Source organism: Cavenderia fasciculata (assembly GCF_000203815.1).
Source record: "Cavenderia fasciculata unplaced genomic scaffold Scf_ET2XIPL01CNAVH-3, whole genome shotgun sequence".
NCBI lineage: Eukaryota > Evosea > Eumycetozoa > Acytosteliales > Cavenderiaceae > Cavenderia > Cavenderia fasciculata.
Window position 1 is genome coordinate 714,531 of NW_004457723.1, and position 20,060 is coordinate 734,590.

The 20,060-nt window shown below is 30.9% G+C and overlaps 11 protein-coding genes across 11 annotated transcripts; 4 read left to right on the forward strand and 7 right to left on the reverse strand.

Annotated features, from left to right (window-relative positions):
- Positions 1 to 286: 286 nt before the first annotated feature.
- Positions 287 to 1,360, reverse strand: DFA_07125 (uncharacterized protein; the record flags this gene model as incomplete). The annotated part of the gene is made up of 1 exon (XM_004366935.1): positions 287 to 1,360. The coding sequence occupies one exon, from the start codon at positions 1,358 to 1,360 to the stop codon at positions 287 to 289; it is 1,074 nt and encodes a 357-aa protein (XP_004366992.1).
- Positions 1,361 to 1,726: 366 nt separating this feature from the next.
- mrt4 (ribosomal protein L10 family protein) lies at positions 1,727 to 2,725 on the reverse strand (the record flags this gene model as incomplete). The annotated part of the gene is made up of 3 exons (XM_004366936.1): positions 1,727 to 1,846; positions 1,978 to 2,262; positions 2,444 to 2,725. The coding sequence occupies 3 exons, from the start codon at positions 2,723 to 2,725 to the stop codon at positions 1,727 to 1,729; spliced, it is 687 nt and encodes a 228-aa protein (XP_004366993.1).
- Positions 2,726 to 3,657: 932 nt separating this feature from the next.
- On the forward strand, positions 3,658 to 4,615 carry fpaA (cytosolic glycoprotein FP21; the record flags this gene model as incomplete). The annotated part of the gene is made up of 2 exons (XM_004366937.1): positions 3,658 to 3,754; positions 4,227 to 4,615. The coding sequence occupies 2 exons, from the start codon at positions 3,658 to 3,660 to the stop codon at positions 4,613 to 4,615; spliced, it is 486 nt and encodes a 161-aa protein (XP_004366994.1).
- A 241-nt stretch (positions 4,616 to 4,856) lies between these two features.
- Positions 4,857 to 7,297, reverse strand: DFA_07128 (armadillo repeat-containing protein; the record flags this gene model as incomplete). The annotated part of the gene is made up of 5 exons (XM_004366938.1): positions 4,857 to 5,258; positions 5,338 to 5,655; positions 5,743 to 6,601; positions 6,665 to 6,853; positions 6,939 to 7,297. The coding sequence occupies 5 exons, from the start codon at positions 7,295 to 7,297 to the stop codon at positions 4,857 to 4,859; spliced, it is 2,127 nt and encodes a 708-aa protein (XP_004366995.1).
- A 376-nt stretch (positions 7,298 to 7,673) lies between these two features.
- Positions 7,674 to 11,727, reverse strand: DFA_07129 (uncharacterized protein; the record flags this gene model as incomplete). The annotated part of the gene is made up of 11 exons (XM_004366939.1): positions 7,674 to 7,845; positions 7,911 to 8,196; positions 8,274 to 8,586; positions 8,663 to 8,998; positions 9,073 to 9,286; positions 9,356 to 9,798; positions 9,879 to 10,071; positions 10,143 to 10,278; positions 10,376 to 11,204; positions 11,312 to 11,490; positions 11,583 to 11,727. 11 exons carry the CDS (start codon positions 11,725 to 11,727, stop codon positions 7,674 to 7,676), a joined length of 3,246 nt encoding a protein of 1,081 aa, XP_004366996.1.
- Positions 11,728 to 11,955: 228 nt separating this feature from the next.
- On the forward strand, positions 11,956 to 14,038 carry DFA_07130 (uncharacterized protein; the record flags this gene model as incomplete). Its single annotated transcript, XM_004366940.1, has 7 exons — positions 11,956 to 11,993; positions 12,018 to 12,061; positions 12,340 to 12,491; positions 12,670 to 13,011; positions 13,151 to 13,277; positions 13,359 to 13,672; positions 13,751 to 14,038. 7 exons carry the CDS (start codon positions 11,956 to 11,958, stop codon positions 14,036 to 14,038), a joined length of 1,305 nt encoding a protein of 434 aa, XP_004366997.1.
- A 77-nt stretch (positions 14,039 to 14,115) lies between these two features.
- DFA_07131 (uncharacterized protein) lies at positions 14,116 to 15,054 on the forward strand (the record flags this gene model as incomplete). The annotated part of the gene is made up of 1 exon (XM_004366941.1): positions 14,116 to 15,054. One exon carries the CDS (start codon positions 14,116 to 14,118, stop codon positions 15,052 to 15,054), a length of 939 nt encoding a protein of 312 aa, XP_004366998.1.
- A 217-nt stretch (positions 15,055 to 15,271) lies between these two features.
- Positions 15,272 to 16,433, reverse strand: DFA_07132 (putative protein serine/threonine kinase; the record flags this gene model as incomplete). Its single annotated transcript, XM_004366942.1, has 5 exons — positions 15,272 to 15,278; positions 15,303 to 15,330; positions 15,448 to 15,545; positions 15,621 to 15,904; positions 15,993 to 16,433. The coding sequence occupies 5 exons, from the start codon at positions 16,431 to 16,433 to the stop codon at positions 15,272 to 15,274; spliced, it is 858 nt and encodes a 285-aa protein (XP_004366999.1).
- Positions 16,434 to 16,583: 150 nt separating this feature from the next.
- On the forward strand, positions 16,584 to 18,823 carry DFA_07133 (uncharacterized protein; the record flags this gene model as incomplete). The annotated part of the gene is made up of 5 exons (XM_004366943.1): positions 16,584 to 17,409; positions 17,540 to 17,799; positions 17,882 to 17,987; positions 18,059 to 18,414; positions 18,521 to 18,823. 5 exons carry the CDS (start codon positions 16,584 to 16,586, stop codon positions 18,821 to 18,823), a joined length of 1,851 nt encoding a protein of 616 aa, XP_004367000.1.
- Positions 18,824 to 19,042: 219 nt separating this feature from the next.
- Positions 19,043 to 19,231, reverse strand: DFA_07134 (uncharacterized protein; the record flags this gene model as incomplete). Its single annotated transcript, XM_004366944.1, has 1 exon — positions 19,043 to 19,231. One exon carries the CDS (start codon positions 19,229 to 19,231, stop codon positions 19,043 to 19,045), a length of 189 nt encoding a protein of 62 aa, XP_004367001.1.
- A 122-nt stretch (positions 19,232 to 19,353) lies between these two features.
- On the reverse strand, positions 19,354 to 20,054 carry DFA_07135 (uncharacterized protein; the record flags this gene model as incomplete). The annotated part of the gene is made up of 2 exons (XM_004366945.1): positions 19,354 to 19,370; positions 19,439 to 20,054. The coding sequence occupies 2 exons, from the start codon at positions 20,052 to 20,054 to the stop codon at positions 19,354 to 19,356; spliced, it is 633 nt and encodes a 210-aa protein (XP_004367002.1).
- Between the last annotated feature and the right edge of the window lie 6 nt (positions 20,055 to 20,060).

Here is a 20,060-nt window from a genome sequence, read left to right on the forward strand (position 1 = left end):
TTTGAATTTTATTTTATTTATTTATTGATTTAGTATTGTGATTATTATTATTATTATTATTATTATTATTATTATTATATTAATATATGTTTTATGTATTTTGGTTAAAAAAAAAAAAAAAAAAAAGTGTTTGTTTAAAAAAAAAAAAAATAGTATTAAAATGTATAGATTGAAATAAATAATAGATCAGTTTGATGAATTATTATTATTATTATTATACAATCTATGGATTAATACAAAAATAAAAAAAAAGGATTCACTAAAAAAAAATTAAGATAGGTATTTTTTAGGCATCAGTTGGTGGAGTGGTTGGTTTGGTTGAACAATTGGTGTTTCTGGAATTCTTCCAATCGTCAAATGATAAGATTGGGGATGCATTGATTGACTCGGCGGTTTGCTTGGTGTTGTTCTTCTTGTTGACCTTTTCAACGTATCTTGAATAGTTTAGATTCAATTTGAGTGTCTTTTGTTCTTGACTGACTGGTGGTTTGGTAACAACAACAACAACATCATCGGATACTGGATAAAGTCTATTGTTATTCTTTCTTTCAAACTTTGCCAATTTTCTATCTTCCTTTTGTTCAAGACGTGCCAATTGTTTGGATTGTTTGGTTTCCAACTTTTCTTGTTTTCTTTGTTCTTTGATCTTGATTCTTTCCTCTTTGGTCAATCTATCCTTCTTCTTCTCCTTCTTCTTTTCAATACTTGGTTCTTCTTGTTCAGTAATCACCTCCAAAGTTTCATGGTTGTCTCTGTGATCCAATTTAACTCTCTTGATGACTGGTTGTTCTAGTTCTAGTTCTTGTTCAGATACAGATGGCTCGGTAATAGTAGATACGATAAGTTTGTTATTCTTTCTTTCAAACTTGGCCAATACCTTTTCCTCCTTTTGGCCAAGACCATTCAATTTTCTACACTTCTTGGTATCCAAATTAGTTTGTTTTCTTTGACCTCTGACCTTGACTCTATCTTGCTTGTTTAATCTCTTGCATTGATTAGAGATTGATTTGGTGATCAATTGGTCATTCTTTCTTTCAAATTTGGCCAATACCCTTTCCTCCTTTTGACCAAGACCCTTTAACTTTCTAGATTGCTTAGAGTCCAACTTTAATTGTTTTCTTTGGTTTCTAATCTTGGTTCTTTCTTCCTTGGAGACCAACGATGATCTCTTCTCAATCGAGTTTGTTGGTAGTTGTTGTTGTTGTTGTTGTTGTTCATTGTTAATTTGAATGGCACTCAATTGACTTTCAAGTTGATGAATTCTATTCAAAAGAATTGAACTATCTTGATCGTTATTGTTATTGTTGTTGTTGTTGTTATTATTATTGTTGTTGAAGTAGTTGATATGATTAATTGTCATTTTCAATGGTTGGTTTGATTGTTGTTGTTAATTAAAATTGATGTTATTATTAATATTTATTTGATTGATTGTTTGTTTGTTTGTTAATGGAAATGTTGTAATGAAAATAGATTGATTGATTGTCATCCTTTTAATAGACACCATTCCTTAGTTTGTGAGTTATACAATAACTTTGATTTTGAAGAGTAGTGGTAGTCTTTGCAAATAATAATGGGCAAACTTTGAAGTTCTCTCAAGTCTCAAAAATGGAAGAAAATTAAATTATTTTAATTTAAATTTAATTTTCTTTTCGATAGAGGTAGTAGTAGTAGTATATGTTATGTTATGTGATGTATACATATGTTTATAAAGTTAATTTTTAGTTATTTATTCATCATCTTCCATATCACCATCTTGAGATGGTTCAGCGAAAGCTTCAAAAGCATCATCACTCCAAACTCCGACAACTCTGAAACTAAACTCTGAAATTTTCTTGTCAAACAATTGCTATAAAATATTAAAAGAAATGAATGAATGAATGAATGAATGAATTAGAAATGATATGGTTCATTCATATATTATATATAAATCGATCGATAGCTATCAATCTATCAATTAGTTGTAATATAGTTTCATACCATTAACTTGGCTTGGTCTGGTGTAACTGGGATACCTTCTTCACAAAGGTTAAAATCTGACTCGAGAGAGATGATACCAGCCTTTAATAAGGTTGGCATACCGAGTTTACGTAAATATGGTTCTTGTGAGTGAAGCATGTCGATAGTGCCAGCTGGAATGACAACAGTCTCCTTTGGAACAAAACCAGCACGAGCATGGTCCTCTTCTTTGAAATTTTCAAAATATGTCATAACAGTATCCTTTGAATCATTGGTAAAGAACAATGCACATTCTCCACTTAAATACTAATAATAATATTATAGGAATCGCAGATAGATATCGATATCGATTGGATTGATTAACCATTCATTATAGGATAGATATTGTGTGTTGTTAATGTAACAATTATTATTGAAAGAGAGGAGGAGTAATAATTGTTAATATCATTCGATGAGTTTGTTTTGTTTCTATCTATCTCTTATTTACCTTTGTAACCTTTGAAAGATTTGGTCTTAATTCTTCTTCGAGGGTTCTACCGAGACCGACGGCCAAGACCTGCTTCTTGCCATAGAGGAACTTGCTTGCTGGCCAATCGGTACGAGCTTGCTTTAAGTGACTATTTCTGGCATTGTCAAAAGAGACAACATAGATACTCTTGTATTCGTCTATCAATTCTCTGACGTTTGCTACTAAACGCTTCTTCTTTTCTCCTGGGTTCTTTACGACGGTTGTGAGTGATACAACTTTACTTCTCTTTGATCTGGCCATCTCTTAATATATATATATATGAATTATTATTATTTATGTGTGTAAGTAATAATAAACAACAAAACTCGATCAAAAGAGCACAACGAGGTTTGAAAAAAACGAACGAAGAAAACGTTATAAAAATTTTTTCAAAATGACAAGAGAGAGAATTGCCCAAATCTTATAAGAGTGAGAGAGAGCATGTTGGAGATACATTGTTCATTCTGTCTTGTGTGTATTATTTATATATATATATATATATCCGATCAGACAACATGATGTGTCATTCATTAATTCAATTTCTCTCACTCTATTCCATCTTCAAAGATACATTTGTTTGTCACTGATCCGCGGATGCAGCTGATAAAGTGATATATCAAGACAGTCATCATATATTTGCACAGTCAATGTGATAGATACATCTTGACGTACAGAGAATCGAGCTAGTTTTCAAAGTAGATGACGTGGGTTTATTCGAAAAAAATGATATCTTCTTTCATTCCGCCTTTTTGAGTGTTTGTCTCACAAAAAATAAATAAAAAAAATTAAAAAAAACAACCTCTCCCTTTCTCACTTGAACAATTTAAGAAAAAAAATTTTGAGTTTTATTTTTATTGTAACACAATATAACTGTAAGTCAGAGAGAGATAGATAAATAATTAATCTATAGCAACAACCTTTTTCCTCCATCTTCTTTCTCCTCTTCTGCGAATCAACTCAATCTAGGCTTAGCTCATCGTTTAAAGGGGTTAAATATAATATAATCTACTGCTATAGAAAGCTAAAAACCTCTTCCTTCATCCTTTTTTCCTCTCTCTCTTTCAACTTCACCAATTTAACAATATAATATAATCACACAAAGCTTTCTTTTCATTTATTCATTCACTAACTAATATTGTATACATATTCATCTTTATATTCATATATATAACAACAGACAAATATAATATAGAATGTCAACCATTAAACTTGAATCTGCCGATGAGAAGGTTTTCGAAGTCGAACGTGATATCGCCTGTATGGCCGTCACCATCAAAAACATGTTAGAAGGTATGTGTCTCAAAACAAAGCAGTAGAGTTTTATTCTACAGCCAATCAATTCTCCTCTTTACAAGTCAACAACATTCAAGTTCCTCAATCTTCTTATTCTTTCCCTCCAAAAAAAAAAAACAATTTAACTTGGTGTGGTGGTATTCGTAGTGGTAGTGGTAGAGAACCACTAAAAAGACAGTTTTATTTTATACACGTAAACCCACACCTCTTCTCTATCTAGATAGATTGATCATAGTCACTACTATCACACATTCATCTCTCCTTTCTTCCTATTGTCGATCTTTCACACGTTGTTGGACAGTCTCTAGAGTGGTGAGGACGGCGAGGTTTTAGTTTGCAAAAAGATTTTTAGGAGAAAAAAAAAAAAACAAAAAAAAGATATTTTTGTGTGGACATCAATGCTGATCTCAATTACCATGTTTTATCTCTCTCTAATCCTTTTCATTTCTTTTTCTTTTTATTTTTTTAGATATTGGTGAAACCGATACTGCTATCCCACTCCCAAATGTTACTTCTAACATTTTGGAAAAGGTTCTCGAATACTGCAAGCACCACAAGGAGCACCCAACCCCACAACAAGACGAAAAGAAGGACGAGAAGCGTTTGGATGACATTCCACCATGGGATCGTGAATTCTGCAAGGTTGACCAACCAACCCTCTTTGAATTGATTTTGGCTGCCAACTATTTGGACATCAAGCCACTCTTGGACGTTACATGCAAGACCGTTGCCAACATGATCCGTGGCAAGACCCCAGAGGAAATCAGAAAGATTTTCAATATCAAGAACGACTTTACCCCAGAAGAAGAAGAACAAATTAGAAAGGAAAACGAATGGTGTGAAGACAAGGGTAACTAAACTAATAGTAGTTTAATCAAACAAACCTACAAACCTACCAACAAAACACAGATAGACTTATATGGGACGATATATTATTAGTAGTAGTAGTTGTGCAAAAAAAATATTGTTATCTTATCTTTACTTCAAAATAAAAACTTGATGTTGATCAAGTTCTTGTATTTAATATAAATAATCGTATTGTTTTAAGAATATTTTGAAACATTTCTTATTATTATTACTATTTATTTAGTTATTTAGTTTATTTTTGAGCTTTTTTATAACTAATAAATCTTGTTAGATTGATTCTTGATTCATCTAGACGATCTAATAGGTGACGATCAAGAGTCTTTTTCTCGGTTTTGATTTTGTTTCTGAGGATTGGAACAAATTGTTCGAGTACTTGGAGCATACCCAATTGCTTAAAGATGGCATTGACAGGTGGTTCGGCGTAAATGTCAAAGATAGAGTTGAGCGTTTCACCAACTACTTGTGCGTTGCTATCTTTGAGACATTGAATCAATAATTGTCCAATATCAGACAACATTGGTTGACAAATTGGTCTTTGACCTAAAATACCAACCATTCCAATTAAATTGGTCTTGATTGAAACTGGTGCACTCAGAGTTAAAAGGAATAAATTCTTAATTTCTTCAATATTATTCTAAGAGTGGAAAATAAAGGTTAGTATATATATATTACCTATTGTTAAATGTTATTTGTTTGTTATTTAGTTTACATACAAAACCAATTTGATTATTAATTCTTAATAATGACCAAAGAGATGCGGTAGCAGTTTCAAATTGATCCAAATCGACCTTGGCTTGTGAAAGTTGACCATTCTTGATTGAATGGGAGGCAATCTTGATTAATAGATTCCAAATGGTTTCTTGGTGTGGTTGTACCATTGCTGGTTTATAAGAGATTAAAAGATTAGAAAGACAGGTAAGTGATCTTTTATGACAATTCTTGAGTGCAACAACCAATGATACCAATTCACTATATTTCTTTGCATATTCATTTCCATCAAATTCATCAATCACTTTAATAATTTCGATCAACTAAAATAGAAAAAGAAAGTAGGTTAATAAATAAATAAAATAAGTTCATTTCCATTATTTTATCTTTCTATCTATCATTTTACTTACATTTTGTAATAAAGTAGTAGAAGCCAAATATTTAATTAATGATGATTCAGATTCTTCAACCATGGTAGTATTACCATCCTCAACATCTAAAAACTTATCATCATCATCATAGGTATTATCCATTTCATCATTATTTGATTCTTCACCATCTTGTGAAACAATATTTGTAAATAATTCAACGGTCGATTGAATGGCTGCTACAACATCTTTCCATTGTTCTTCAACCGTTTCAAGTTGTTTTTCCAATACTTGAATCTCCTTTAATATGTTATTTTTACCAGTCAATTTGTTGTTGTTATTACCATTCTTTTCTCCACCACCCATTTCTTCATCTTCATCTTCATCATCGTCATCGTCATCATCTCGTTCATCGATTTGTTCTTGTTCTTGATCTTCAATTGGTTTCATCTTCATGATGATTTCATCTTTATCTTCTTTTTTAATGTCTGCCATTTCCTTTAGTTTCACCATGTTGTCAACGATTTGACTGATTTCAATGAGACCTTGAACAGGGTTGGTTGAAAAGGAGGTCAAAAGGATGGGAGTCAATGTTTCAATAACCTTGTCACGCGATTGATAGTGAGCACCAATATTTAACAACGATGAAGATGCCAATGATTTGATACGGATTGACATGGTGGTCGATTGTGATACACTTTGATACAATCCAATCAACACATCTTGACCAATCGACAATGCCAATGGTGGATTGTTTTCAGTAATCACTGCCAAGAATTCAGCAACATGATATGAAAGGTTTTCAATCAAACCACCATCTCTACCCAACACCTTGAATAATAATGGGAATTGTGCCAACAATGATTTTGATACAAATTCAAATGCTTTATCTGATTCTTCACTATAAAATAGAAATAAGGAAATTAGAAACTATTACAAAGCATATATCTTTCTTCAAGCATACCAAATATTTGTTAAAAGTGAAATAGATTGTAAAAGAATATGTTGAGCACCAATAATGTTATTATTAGCCCTAAGTTCAATTGATTTTGAAATGGTATCAATTGAAATGGTAATATTTGATAGTGTTGGTGTAAGAATATCAAGTTGTAATAATGTTTCAATTGATTTTGGTTCAATGATTGTTAAGTTTCTAGAAAATATTTCATAAATTGTAAATATTAGTATCATATATATTTGTGACAATTTAGTATCTTCTCTCTCTATTCTCTATTTACCTAAGTGCACCAATAGCAGATACTCTAACTTGAACATCAGAATCTACAAAATGTTGAATAACCTTTGTAAGGTTCTGTGCGGTGATTGATTTCAAGAATTGAGGGTTTTCGAGGATAAGTTCACAGAGTGTACGGAATGCAACATCTCTTTCATTTGAACTTGGGTCATCCATCAACTCGAATACTTGTTGTGGATTAGCAGTTGAACAATTGTAGAGAGCTTGAGCAATATCATCGTTTCTAATGGCATCAACCAATGATGAATCTTGTTGTTGTTGTTGATTGTTGTTGTTGGTTGCTCCTCCCAATGATGTTGGATCTACTCTATATACCTTTTTATTTGTTGGAATTTTACCCATTCTCTCTCTCTATCTCTCTATCTCTGATTCTTTGTATGTAAAAAGATACTAAACAATAAAACAAAAAGCAATTAATCGATAAGAGACAAAAAACGAATGCGACGACCGAAACAGGTAGTTTTTTTTTTTTTTTTTTTCATAGATTATTAGTTTGGCTATTATTACATTTCATTCATTCCTTTATTGTTATTATTATTATTATTCAATCAAATTCGATTGAATTTAATATATCTATCTATCTATTATTATTATTACTTTTTTTAAAAGTTACAATTCATTCATTATTATTATTACTGTTATTATAATTGGATTCCCCAACATGTTGTGTTTTTGATTATTATTATTACTATTATAAAAGATGATTCGTTTTCTTCTTTTAGGAAGCTTTATGAGTCATTTCTATGATTCCTTGTACTTGGAAGAATGGATTTGAAATGAGATTTTCATCATTGTTTTCACGAGCCTTTGAAAGTAAACGAGTTAAAATGCTTCTATATTGTTCTGGACTTTCAGATTCCAATTGAGTTAATAAAAAGTAACTGGAATGACTATTATTAAAAATATCGAGGTTAGTTATATTTATATTTCCATGAATTAATTATGTTATACATACTAGGCAATTTGAGTACAAGAATCATTTAATAAACTCTTGAAAAATCCAATACCTCCAACACGAGCCAAATCTTCTGGATCATGACAACGAAGAATCAAAAGATGAACCAATACCAATCTTTGTTCGCTGAATCTTTCAATTGGACTAATATTATTAAAAAGATATTGAAGAATACTAATGTTGATCGATTTTAATAATGGCGCTGATATTATAAATTGATTCTTTAAAAATAATGAAAAATTGGTATCTGGTGCCCATGATTCTCTTATATATAATTGTTTTGTTCCTATAAAAAAAAAGAAAAAAAGAGAGATTAATAAAATATATTATAATGTTTTTAATTTTCTCTTTCTTTCTATTTACCATTGCGACTATAAATCATATCAAAAATGATATCATTTATAGTTAATAGATTATTTTCATCCTTTTCACCAGAGGCAGTGATTCTAAGTATACATTCGTTTAACATGTCAAAGACTTCTTGACTCTTTGTTTCGCCAGTCTTTAGTTTGTACTTTGACATTAAAATCAATCTTTCAGTCAGCGATATATAAACCTTTCTAACCTTTGGATTTGGATGACTGGCCAATTGTACAAATAGATTGACTGAAAAATTAATATTTGCATTATTATCCTTATCAATTAATACTCTTTTTAATAAATTAAATAACCAATTCTAAAATAGATAGATAGAAAGTTTAGTTTGTTAGTTAAAAATTCTTATGATTGTTTTTCTGATCTATTTATCTTACTTCAGCATTAAATCTTAAATATTCATCAGCATCATTTGTTATCCAATCATAAAGAAGAGAGGTTGTTTTTTCTATACTATCTTGTTGTTCAAGTACGAGATACTTTTCGCATTGTTGATCTACCATTTGATGTCTGATGGCATGTTCGCGAATCTTCATTGTGAATTTAATAATTAGATCTTCATAGGAATAGGATGCATCGTGTTTGGCACTATCATTGGAAGTGAAAAGGAAGAAATCCGATACAAAGTCCTTTTCTGGTATACATTTAAATATTTGAACAAAGTAATGTGGTGCATCTGCTCTTTTAAATAATTCTAATAATAATGGTGATTCCTAAGAGAGTAGAAATGGAAAAGGAAGGAAGGATTAATAAACTGCTATATAATATTGTTAATTATATTACTTACTTGAGTTAATTGAGTATCTACAATAGTTTGAGATTTAAGAGCAGTTTGTAATACATAATCAAATATTACAACAAATAAATTATTTTTAGCTTCGTTTGATCTGATACTAGTATAGAGATTTAGAATAAAATCAATTCCACCAATCTTGTTTAATTCCTCTTCATTTAAAAACATATTTGATGTTGATGATGAATTTGTATTTGATTCTTTGTATCTAAAAAAATAAATAAAAAAAAGATATATTAGTTTTTTAATATTTGTATTATTTGTTTTTTTTACGTACAAGAAATTACATAACATTCTAACCAACATTCTTTTAGTTTGATCACTTGAATCTTGAATAAATTTAAGAAAACAACCAATGATTTGAGAATTTAATTGGAGTAGTCTGTGACGAATGACATTTCCTTGTTCGACGATAAAAACTAGTACGCAGTTGAGAGCCTCTGCCCAAACGTCATTATCTTTTTCTCCAACTTGGGTCATTTGATTGAGACAGTCTCGAAGTAGAGAGAATACAGAATCTTGTAATTCTCCAATAGTTCCTTGTGTTCCATCCTCTAATCTTAATTCGCTATAAATATTAACATGTACTGAAAGATTAAATATAATATTAAAGAGATGGATTCTTGTATCACGATTTGGACTCTCTAATATTTGTTTTAAATAACCAAAAATGATCTTTTCTCCATCTACTCCATTTTTACAATAAATATCAGATATTATCTAATATAAACAAAAATAAGAATATTGAGTAAGTATTAATCATATTCATTTCAATATATTCTCTTTTATCTTTTACATACTTTAATAAATATTTTAGTTGCAATTGATCTATCTTGTGGTGTTGCAGGATTAAGTATAACTTTTAAAACTTGTTGTTTTTCAGTATCTTTAATCTTTAGAGGTTCTTGTTCACTATAATACTTGTATTGGAACAATGCTGGTGCTTTTCTTCTTCTCAATGTGAATTGTAAAGTTAAATCTTTTTGTTCCGCTCTAAAAAGTTGAAAGTGTATATAAGTATTTCATCAATTATATTATATATATTATATATATTTTGAGCTTACTTCTTTTTTGCTTGTTGTACAATATTAATTGATTGAGAATTGACTGAATCATCAGGACATTTAAACAATTCTTTTCCTTTTAATTCACTTGATTTCATACCTCCAAATGGAGAATGAGTTAATAAGCTTTGGATTTCTAAATAGAAATAAATAAATAAATAAATATGGAATGGTTAATATTATATTATATTATATTGATCTAATCATTTAATCTAATCTATATTTCTACATACTTGGAGATTGTTTTGAAGAGGAAGAAGAAGATGAAGCAGAAGATTGATTGATATTGATGTTGTTTGTTTTCATTGACATTAGATCACAAATATAACCATCTTCATTGAATGCTCTTCGTAAGAGGGTTGGGGAGGTGGAGAAACCATTGCTACTTGAAAATACAGTGTTGCTACTCGACGCTATCGATGCGTTGCTATCTCTAAGAGTACCGGCTAGATTCGAGACACCCAGCAACTGTGGATGATGGAGTGTGTGGTGAACCGATCCAATACCAGCCGGCGCAGATGCAGTCGACGTGGTGAGTTGAGGTGCTTGTTGAAGATCGTGCAAGATTGAGATGGGGTTGTTGGGTGCTGATGATGCCAAGTTGGGAGATGTTAAATTGTTGTTGATGTTGTGACCACTGCTACCGCCACCACCACCACCTCCAACACCACCATTACTATGATTCAATAAAGTCGTACGTATAGGTGAATCATTGGCAGATTGTGGTGAAGAGGATGCAGAGGATGAAATCGAATTGGTAGTTGTAGTTGTCGTGACAGCAGGTTGTTGTAGCATATTAGTGAGGTCTAGTGATGTACGTGGTTGAAGGGAATTTGCTATGTCTTGGTCTCGAGGACTGCCAATCGTCGTCGATGCCGATTGACTACGTGTACGCAACAGCCCTACATTGTTGGCCCGTCTCGTACTCGGGTCTGTCATTGATCCCGTACTCGACCCAATCCCAGTCGACCCCGCATTCTTACCTCCCATTCCCATATCATTTACATAGTTTGGATGTTGTTTAACTTGATTTGCAATCAATGCTCTAATATATGTTATTGACTAAGAGTGCGAGAAAAAGAGAGAAAGAGGGTAGAAAAAAGGTTGTTAACAACTTTTGAACTGTACTACTACTACTACTACTACTACTACCAACTATGTGTCATTACCTTTTGTAACAATATACTAGAGGATGTAATACCAAGACAAAAAGTATCGAGATCCAACAGTATTTGAAGAGATGGTGGATGCAGTGCTATATTATTCTTTACAAGTTTCAATATTCTTGATAGTACCTGTTCATAGTGTGATTTCTCATTTCTAACTCTTTCCATCATATTTAAATAAACTATAAAGGAGAAGGGAAGGGAAGGGAATAGACATACATATTGTATGTATGTTAGGGATGATGATTCTTTTGTCTCGATTGATTGAACATACCTAAATCAACAGTATTTGGATCATCAAAGTATTTGTTGAGATTGAATTGGGCATCGGCGGATGGCATAGTACCATCAGGTATACTATTCTGTTGAACTACATTTCTAATGATATGATTCACAAACTTTCTATTGGTTGTACTCATTTTTGATCGTGTCTAGTCTATCGTGTAGTGTAAAGAAAGAAGAAGTGTAGTGTAGTGTAGTGTAGTGTAGTCTAGTAGTTAACTACTACTTTGTCTATAGTGGTGTTTATCGTCGCGGTTGTTGTCGTAGTATTATCAGTCGTCGATCTATCCTATCCTATCCTATCTAATCTATTATGACCCTCCTCAAAAGGAAGGATTGTTGTAATGGTTATATATGTAAATAATATGAATGACTGTGACGATGATGATGATGACGACGAGATGTGATTTATATCTGTCTACTATAGAATAATAAATAAAGATGATAAAGATGATATTTTCGCTTGTATATGTATGTGTATATGTATAGGTTATTCTACTGAAAGTCTAAAGAGAGAACAGAAACAGAGGAAAGCCAATAAATTGGTTGGTTGTCCCTTTAAAAAAAAATATTTGGATTGTCACCAAAGGTTTGCATATTTTCCTCTTTATGTAATCCTTGCTTGATTATAATATATTTATAGTATATTTAATCATATGTAACATAGCTTATAAATATAAATCAAAGAGAAGAGAAGAGAAGAGAAGAGAGAAGAGAAAAGAGAGAGATGAAATGTTTAATTATTCTAGATCCTAGTACAACTAGTGCACTCTATATCGAACACATCTTTGAAGGTGTATTGGCACCACAACTACAAACAATCATCAACTTTATATCAGGTACGATTGGACAGAGACCTCAATTTATTAAAGCTGGAAAGTTGAAGTTTGTATTTCAATATGTATGTATAGAGAGAGAGACATAGAGAGTAGAAGAGAGAGAACACTCAAATATGCGTTTCAGATCTCTGAGATGTTCAGATTGAAATTTTAATCTTATCATCTCCACAACTTACACTTTATTCTTCTTCTCCTTTTGTGTTGTGTTATATATATATATCATTAATACAAATATTCTAGAATGATTACATTAATAATAATCAAAAGAATTCAGATTTATTATGGTTTGTTTTGGTATCAGACGATGATGATTCAGAAACGTTGCTTCGTAATAGATTGACACTTCTCAATCATCTCTATTCAATGGTGTTGGGAAACCAACTGATCGACAGAAAGAATGGAGTCAAGATCAATATGAGAGTACTCAAACAAAAGATGTCTACCATTTCAGCAACTGTCAATGCACTCTTTGACGAATCTCAAAGTGTCCTATGTCAAGCTTTCGAGTACTTAGAATTAAATGAAAGAATTCGTACTCGTGTATCACATGCTCTAACTGATCTATTAAATGAATATCCTCAAGTATGTTGTTATAATATAATCATATGGAATATGATGGTGGAAACCAATGGATGAATGAATGGAAAAGTTTAAGGAAATATTATTTATTGACACCCCTTTATTTTTCTTTTTTTTTTCTTTTCCATTTTCACCAACAAAGACATCTTATGCAGCCATTTATATTGGTCAAAAATTAATCACCTTTCATTGTAAACAAAAACCTCATCTTCAAAACTTTGATTTATTCCTTTTATCTATTTATTGTCAAATTCAACTTAAACCAAGAGGTTTGTATAATAATAATAATAATAATAATAATTATTTAATTTATTAATATATTTTTTATTATTTATTTATTTATTTTTTAGAAAGATTTACTTATAAAAGAGAAGAAGATGAAATTTTGGAAGAACAAACAACACCAGCATCGATTGCACAGGAAATATCATCATTTGAAAATGTATCACCAAGAAATTTAGATGAAGGAAATCAAAGTTTTAATTCACCACCAACAGGTGGTCTTGGTGACGATCGGTCAAGTGGAGAAGATGATATGTTTGAAACGGCACCAGAGGATTTTGAAGAGCCAATATCATTTTTAGCTTCTCCATTCCTTAGTCAATTAATAGATGATACCAATAACCAAAATTCAGATAATATCCCTACATTATCAAAATCAAAGGTAAAAAAAAAAAGACAAACTAATCATTTATTCATATCTCTTTAATATTAATAATGTGATGATTTTATTTATTTATAGAGACATAAATTATCAATATTGATGGATTCATTAAAAGAAGGAGTTAAATCATCATCACCACCAGAAGCCATATCAGTTTTAAATTACTCACTTTTATTTATTGGGTATATGGAAGATACTTTATCAAAGGAAATGTACACTTCAAATACAGAGTTTGCCATTAAAAAGTTCCAACTTGACAATGGGTTCCCTGAAACTGGTATTGCAGATTTCCCAACAATGAAATCAATACTTTATAAAGTTAAAAATTCACCTGTAAATATCTTAAAAAAGAAAGAAAGAAATTGATAACAAAAACTTTTATTAATAATCAAATCATTATTTTTCTCTTTGTCTCTTAGACATTATTAACAAGAAAAAAATTAATGTCAGCATCATATGAAGATAACCTAAGTAGTTTAAAGGATATTAGTTTAGGAAGTAAAAAGAGTGATAGCTCACTTGATGATAATACATCAACAACTTCTACCAATACCAATAACAATAACAATAACAATACTACTTCTACTTCTACTACTTCTACAGCTACACCAACAACACCATCAAAACCAAATCCATTAATGGCAATGTCATTTGATGAGAATTGGGTATCGGCAGCATCAACATTGGAAATGATTTATTTTAGAAATGCAAATGCAACTCCAACACCAATTTGGGCCTATTGTGCCGAGATTCAAGAAAACACATTCCTTTTACTACTCAACAAGGAAAAGATACAAAAAGACACAAAGCAAGAGATTGAGCGTCTAGAAGCATCCAAGCGTATCCTATACGATCGTATTTGCAAGCAATATGGAAAGTTTTTGCTCGTCAAGGAAAAGACCAATATTGCCATCTCGAGATTCTCACATATCCCAGGTCTCGTCCATTTCATCTTGATCGATCGTACCAACCATCGAATCAAGGCACCCACGATATCTCAGTTGAACGGTCCACGAAACACACTCAATGTACAGCCAGAGGACATGGTCCAGTTTATCAAGAAACGTGTTTGGAATATGTACAGTCACTGTTGTCATCAACTCAAAAAGGGATACAGCTACCAAGTCATCAAAGACAAGGATTTCCAATACAGTTATCGTCTCTGGGTAGAAGACGATGAGAGCAAAGAACAAATTGTTGAACGTGACACTCGTATCTACAACTCTCGTTCAATCTACTCTGAATTGGTCAAACGTTATTATCCACAACCCGTCAAATGTCTAGAGCTTCTCACTCTCTATATTGGTGCTCTTCCAGTTTCTTTAATCTATAAAAATGATCGTGTTTTATGTTCATTATTATTTGATAAAGAACAAGAATAAGACAAAAGTAATAGTAATAGTAATAGTAGTAGTCGTAGTAGTAGCTATAGTTTTATATTAATAATAATAATAAATATAAAGAGAGAGGGTTATTTATTTATTTATTTTTTAAATTGTTTATTTACAATTCCCCTTTATTTATATACCTTATTAATTCTCCTGCTGTTGTATCTAAACTATAAATATTATATATTAAATTAAATTAGTAAATATATTTTTATATTCTATATATTCTATATATTTTATACCTTTTAATATCACCACTAATTAAAAGATCTTTTAATAATAATGATATGGACATGTTTGAATACCTTAATTTCTTTTTATTCAAATCCTTTAATAATATTTCCTTGTATTTTAGTTTTGATATCATTCCAAGTAATTCCTTTCTACCTTTTGATAGATTTGTTATGTATCCACCCGATCCAGGTACATTTAATAAATAATTTCCATCATCATTTAATAATAATAAATTAGATTGTACTAATATCCTATATAATGAATAATAAATTAAAAGATTAGAACAATACGTATTGTATACAAAATACTTGTATATATCTCCATACGTTATAGCATTTTCAATATGTTGAGGAGATAATTGTAAAATTTGTTGTAATTTTGATCTGAATATACTAACATCTGTAAAGGATGGTATTAACAAATTGATGAATTGATCCAATACTTGGTTATGAAAAGGTTGTTGGTGGTGGTCTTGTGTAGCTGTAGAAGTGGCAGTGTTGGTGGTGTTTAGTTTAAGTGATTCAATCTTCTTTATATAATCACTTGTCATCAATATTCCATAATCATTTTGTCCTGTCAATAATTTCATTACTCTTATTTTTCCTTGTTTCTTTAAATTAAACTATCAATATTGAGAGTGAGAAGTTAGTTATATAAATAGAGGTTTCTATTATGATGATACAAATTATTTTACATACTAGATTCTTATCAACTTTTGATTTATTTTTCTCTACATAGTATAGATGTGATTGTAATATAAAAGGAGGACATTGTTTATAGAGTGTCTTGTCAAACTCGATTTCAACAAGTGATTGTATAGAAGCCAATATCGATTCTTCTTCAGTTAATTGAATTTCTATTTCTCCAGTAAATGGTTCATCATTATTATTATTATTATTATTATTATTATCATTTAGATCATCATCATCATCATTATCTAAACTATTATTGCGAGTAGTTGTAGATGCTGTAGATGTTGTCGTAGTTGTAGTTGTTGTTGTTGATTTATATCTCTTTATATCTTGTACAGCAGTTGATTGTTCTTCATCTTCATCTTGTTCATCTATATCTTTTGGAGCTTGAGGTTTATCATCATCACCATCCAAATCATCTAAATCTGTATTTGTTCGTTTTGTCATTGTTAGAGGGGCAATTAAATTTACATACAAGCATAAAAACCCAAGGTTGTCTAGCTCTAGAATTTCTAATTTATTATTATTATTATGTAATTTTAATTCATTATGTTATACTAGTATAGTATATCTGTATAGACAAGAGATAAGAAAGGAATGGAAGAGGATGATGACAATAATAATAATGATAACAATGTTGTATCTATGCCAATCTTTATAACATTTCAAAGTATATTTAGAATAAGTGTTATAAGAAACAAAGTGTTTGGTATGATGAAAGAATTACCACATGGTTGTAACAGAGTTGATGATAATAATAATAATAATCATAATGGCCAGTATATTAAAGGAAAGGAGTTACTTAGACTATCACCAATGACATGGCTCGCAAAGTATGGTTTGTCATGGGACTATGTTAAACATTATCTACCGATAAAGACACTGGACAACATCGATTTGGAGTGTCGTAGTGCAATGATAAATGCTTATATATGTCACAAGAATGCAACCATTGACACTCTCAAACAACTATTGCAATGGTCACCCGACTTTGCATTCAATGATTACGTTTGGCAAGAACAGTTGTTAAGGGGTAACGAGGCGATAACAAAGTTTCTCGTTCAAAACTACCCAGATCAAGTCAAGTTTGATCATGTTCAAGCAATACAAGCATGTGCATCTGGTAGTGTTCCATTGGTTTGTTGGTTACATGAATCTATGCATTTAAACGACGAATGGTTTTCACTTGATTGTGCTTGTACTGGTAGTAGTACCAGTACCTCTTGTTCAACCACGTCGTTGGAGATGGTCAAATGGTTACACTTTAACATTAAACGAGCAATTTGTACAGTGCGGGCAATAGATGCAGCTGCCTATCATGGAATGTATGATGTTGTTTCTTTTCTTTTAGAAAATCGTACAGAGGGATATTCAACACGCTATCGATGGTGCAGCTGCAAATGGTCATATGAATATTATAAAGGTAAAGAAAACAATAGATACAGACAGATCTGTAGATATACACTCTTTCTTTCTTTATTAAAACATTAATGTTTTTTTATTTAATAATGATGGATGTATCTAGTTAATTCATAATCATTTTCTCTCTAAAGGTAAAGATCTTAGTAAAAAGAATCTTTGGTCTCAAAAGGGATTGGATATGGCAGCATCAAATAACCATCTTGATATTTTAAGATATCTAGTAGTAAATAATAGTAGTGTAGATTGTACAACTGTTGCATTTCACAATGCTTCAAAAAATGGACATCTTTGTATGGTGGAATGGTTGCATGAGAATCAAAGTCATGTTTGTTGTGAACCTAAAAAATCTATTGACCAAGTGGCTAGAAATGGGCATTTAAACATGATAAAGGTTTATATATATATATCTGTAGAAAATCAAAACATTATTATTATTATTTATTTACCTAAATTTCTCTTTTAACAAATTTTAGTATTTTTATGAAAAATTAAACTGTACAGGAGGACAACCTCTTCTAAGTGCTTCTGTTGGCGGACATTTACATATAGTATCGTATCTTTTAGAAAATAGTAAAACAAGTACGTGTTTGTTTAATTATTGATCAAATTGATTGACGTTCATTAATCCTTTTTTTTTTTTTTCTACCAAGATGAAAATAATTTAAAAATGGATGCTATAGCTGCTAACGGACATTTACATATTTTACATTATTTATTAGAGAATGGAATCAAGTTATATGCTTTAAACACTATTGTTCATGCTATTCGTGGTGGTCCACATTTAGATGTTATTCGATTTATAGTTTCCAATCATTTGCAATGGATTTGTCGTTTGGAAGAGGTAAAAGAAAAGAATAGAGCAAATCATGCATTTTGTTTGGCTATCATGAGTGGTCACCTTGGCATGGTCGAATTTATTCACTCTATAATCCAATCAACCGAATTATTATCATTGACCGAACCTTTAGATATTGCTTGTGGTAGTGGTCATTTTGAAATTGTAAAGGTAGTTAAATCAAAACATCATCATCCATTGTATTATTATTATTAATATTATTAATATTACTTAATTATTACTGATTTTATTTATTATTTATTATTTATTATTTCAGTATCTACACTCAAAAGGTTTCAAATGTACAACTAATGCAATGGACAATGCAGCTAGCATAGGTGCCACTGATATTGTCAAATTCCTTCATGAGAATAGGAGTGAAGGATGTACTATGAAAGCACTTGGATCTGTAACATTGGGACGTTGTTGGGATATTGAAATTGTGAAATTCTTGCATAGCAATAGGTCAGAAGGTTGTTTACCTGATGCTATGGACAGATCTTTACAACTCGGTTTCCTACATATAGCTCATTTCCTTTATAATAATAGACATCAAGTCAATCTACAAGTACACAAATAAATATATTTTTATTTCAACACCCATCCACCATTCCATTCCAAACATTGTCTGCATACCAAATCATATGATAATTTGTTCTTAATAGTAGTAATCTAATAATTTATATAAATAAAATTTAATTCAAAAATTTTCTAAAGAGTAACAAACATTTTTAAATGTTTATTTTTAATTTGATTTATTTAATTTTCTTCCAAGTTTAATTTAACAAATTGGAGGAATTCAGATAAATAGATTTGGTTTATCTTGTTTTTCTTCTTTGTATTGTTGTTGTTGTTGTTGTTGTTGTTGTTGTCGTTGTTGTTGTTGTTGTTGTTGTTGTTGATACATTGTATGGATGAATCCATTTGTAATGGTATTCTTATGAATGTTGTGATTATAGATATCATGAACAAACCTAACCAAATCCATATCATTTTTTATATATACCAGTCGTAGTATGGAAGGTGTTATTTCAATCTTGTTGCCTTGATACAAATAGTTGAACAAATCCTTGTTTGGACATTCCATCATTGCTACTATATCATTATCTGTTAAAATGTATGGTTTCCTATATATATATATATTTCTTTGTTGTTGTTGTTGTGGTAGTAATTATTTTCTTTTTTCCTCCTTTACTTTTTGTTGTTTGAAGCTTTTCAACTTTCTTTTGTTGTTTCTCTTGAAATGATTCTAAAACTTTATAGATTTCCAAATCACCAGTCTCTACAATTCTCTTGAAATCTACTTTTTCAAGCCAATCAACAACGTTGTTGTTGTTGTTATCGATTGCCAAACAATCTTGTAGTACTGCTTCCAACACTTTTGTGCCACGTGGAAGAGGAATGAGATGTCTGTCGACCACATATTCCTTTAGATGGTTGGGTGTTGTTGCCAAACGTATCAACAGTAATCCAAAGTCAGATTGGGGTGTTGGGAATTCAATGTGACCACAATCGCGCATATATTGGTAGAATTCAATGTTGTTTGATCTGACTGCTTCCATCCAAAATTCGTAGCATTGTGATACATCCACTTTCAAATCTTGTTTGAGTGTAACCAGTACTTGTCGTAACAGTGCAATGTCAACCCTTAGTATTGGATTCCGAGCCAAGTAATAATTGATTGGACGTCTTGTGAATGGCTCGACGCCCTTTACTGCAATCATTTGTTTAAAATGATTGATATTTAACAATGGACATGTTAAAAAGTCATACAATGCATTGTATCCGCCGTCAACGTCAGAAGGTGACATCCTATT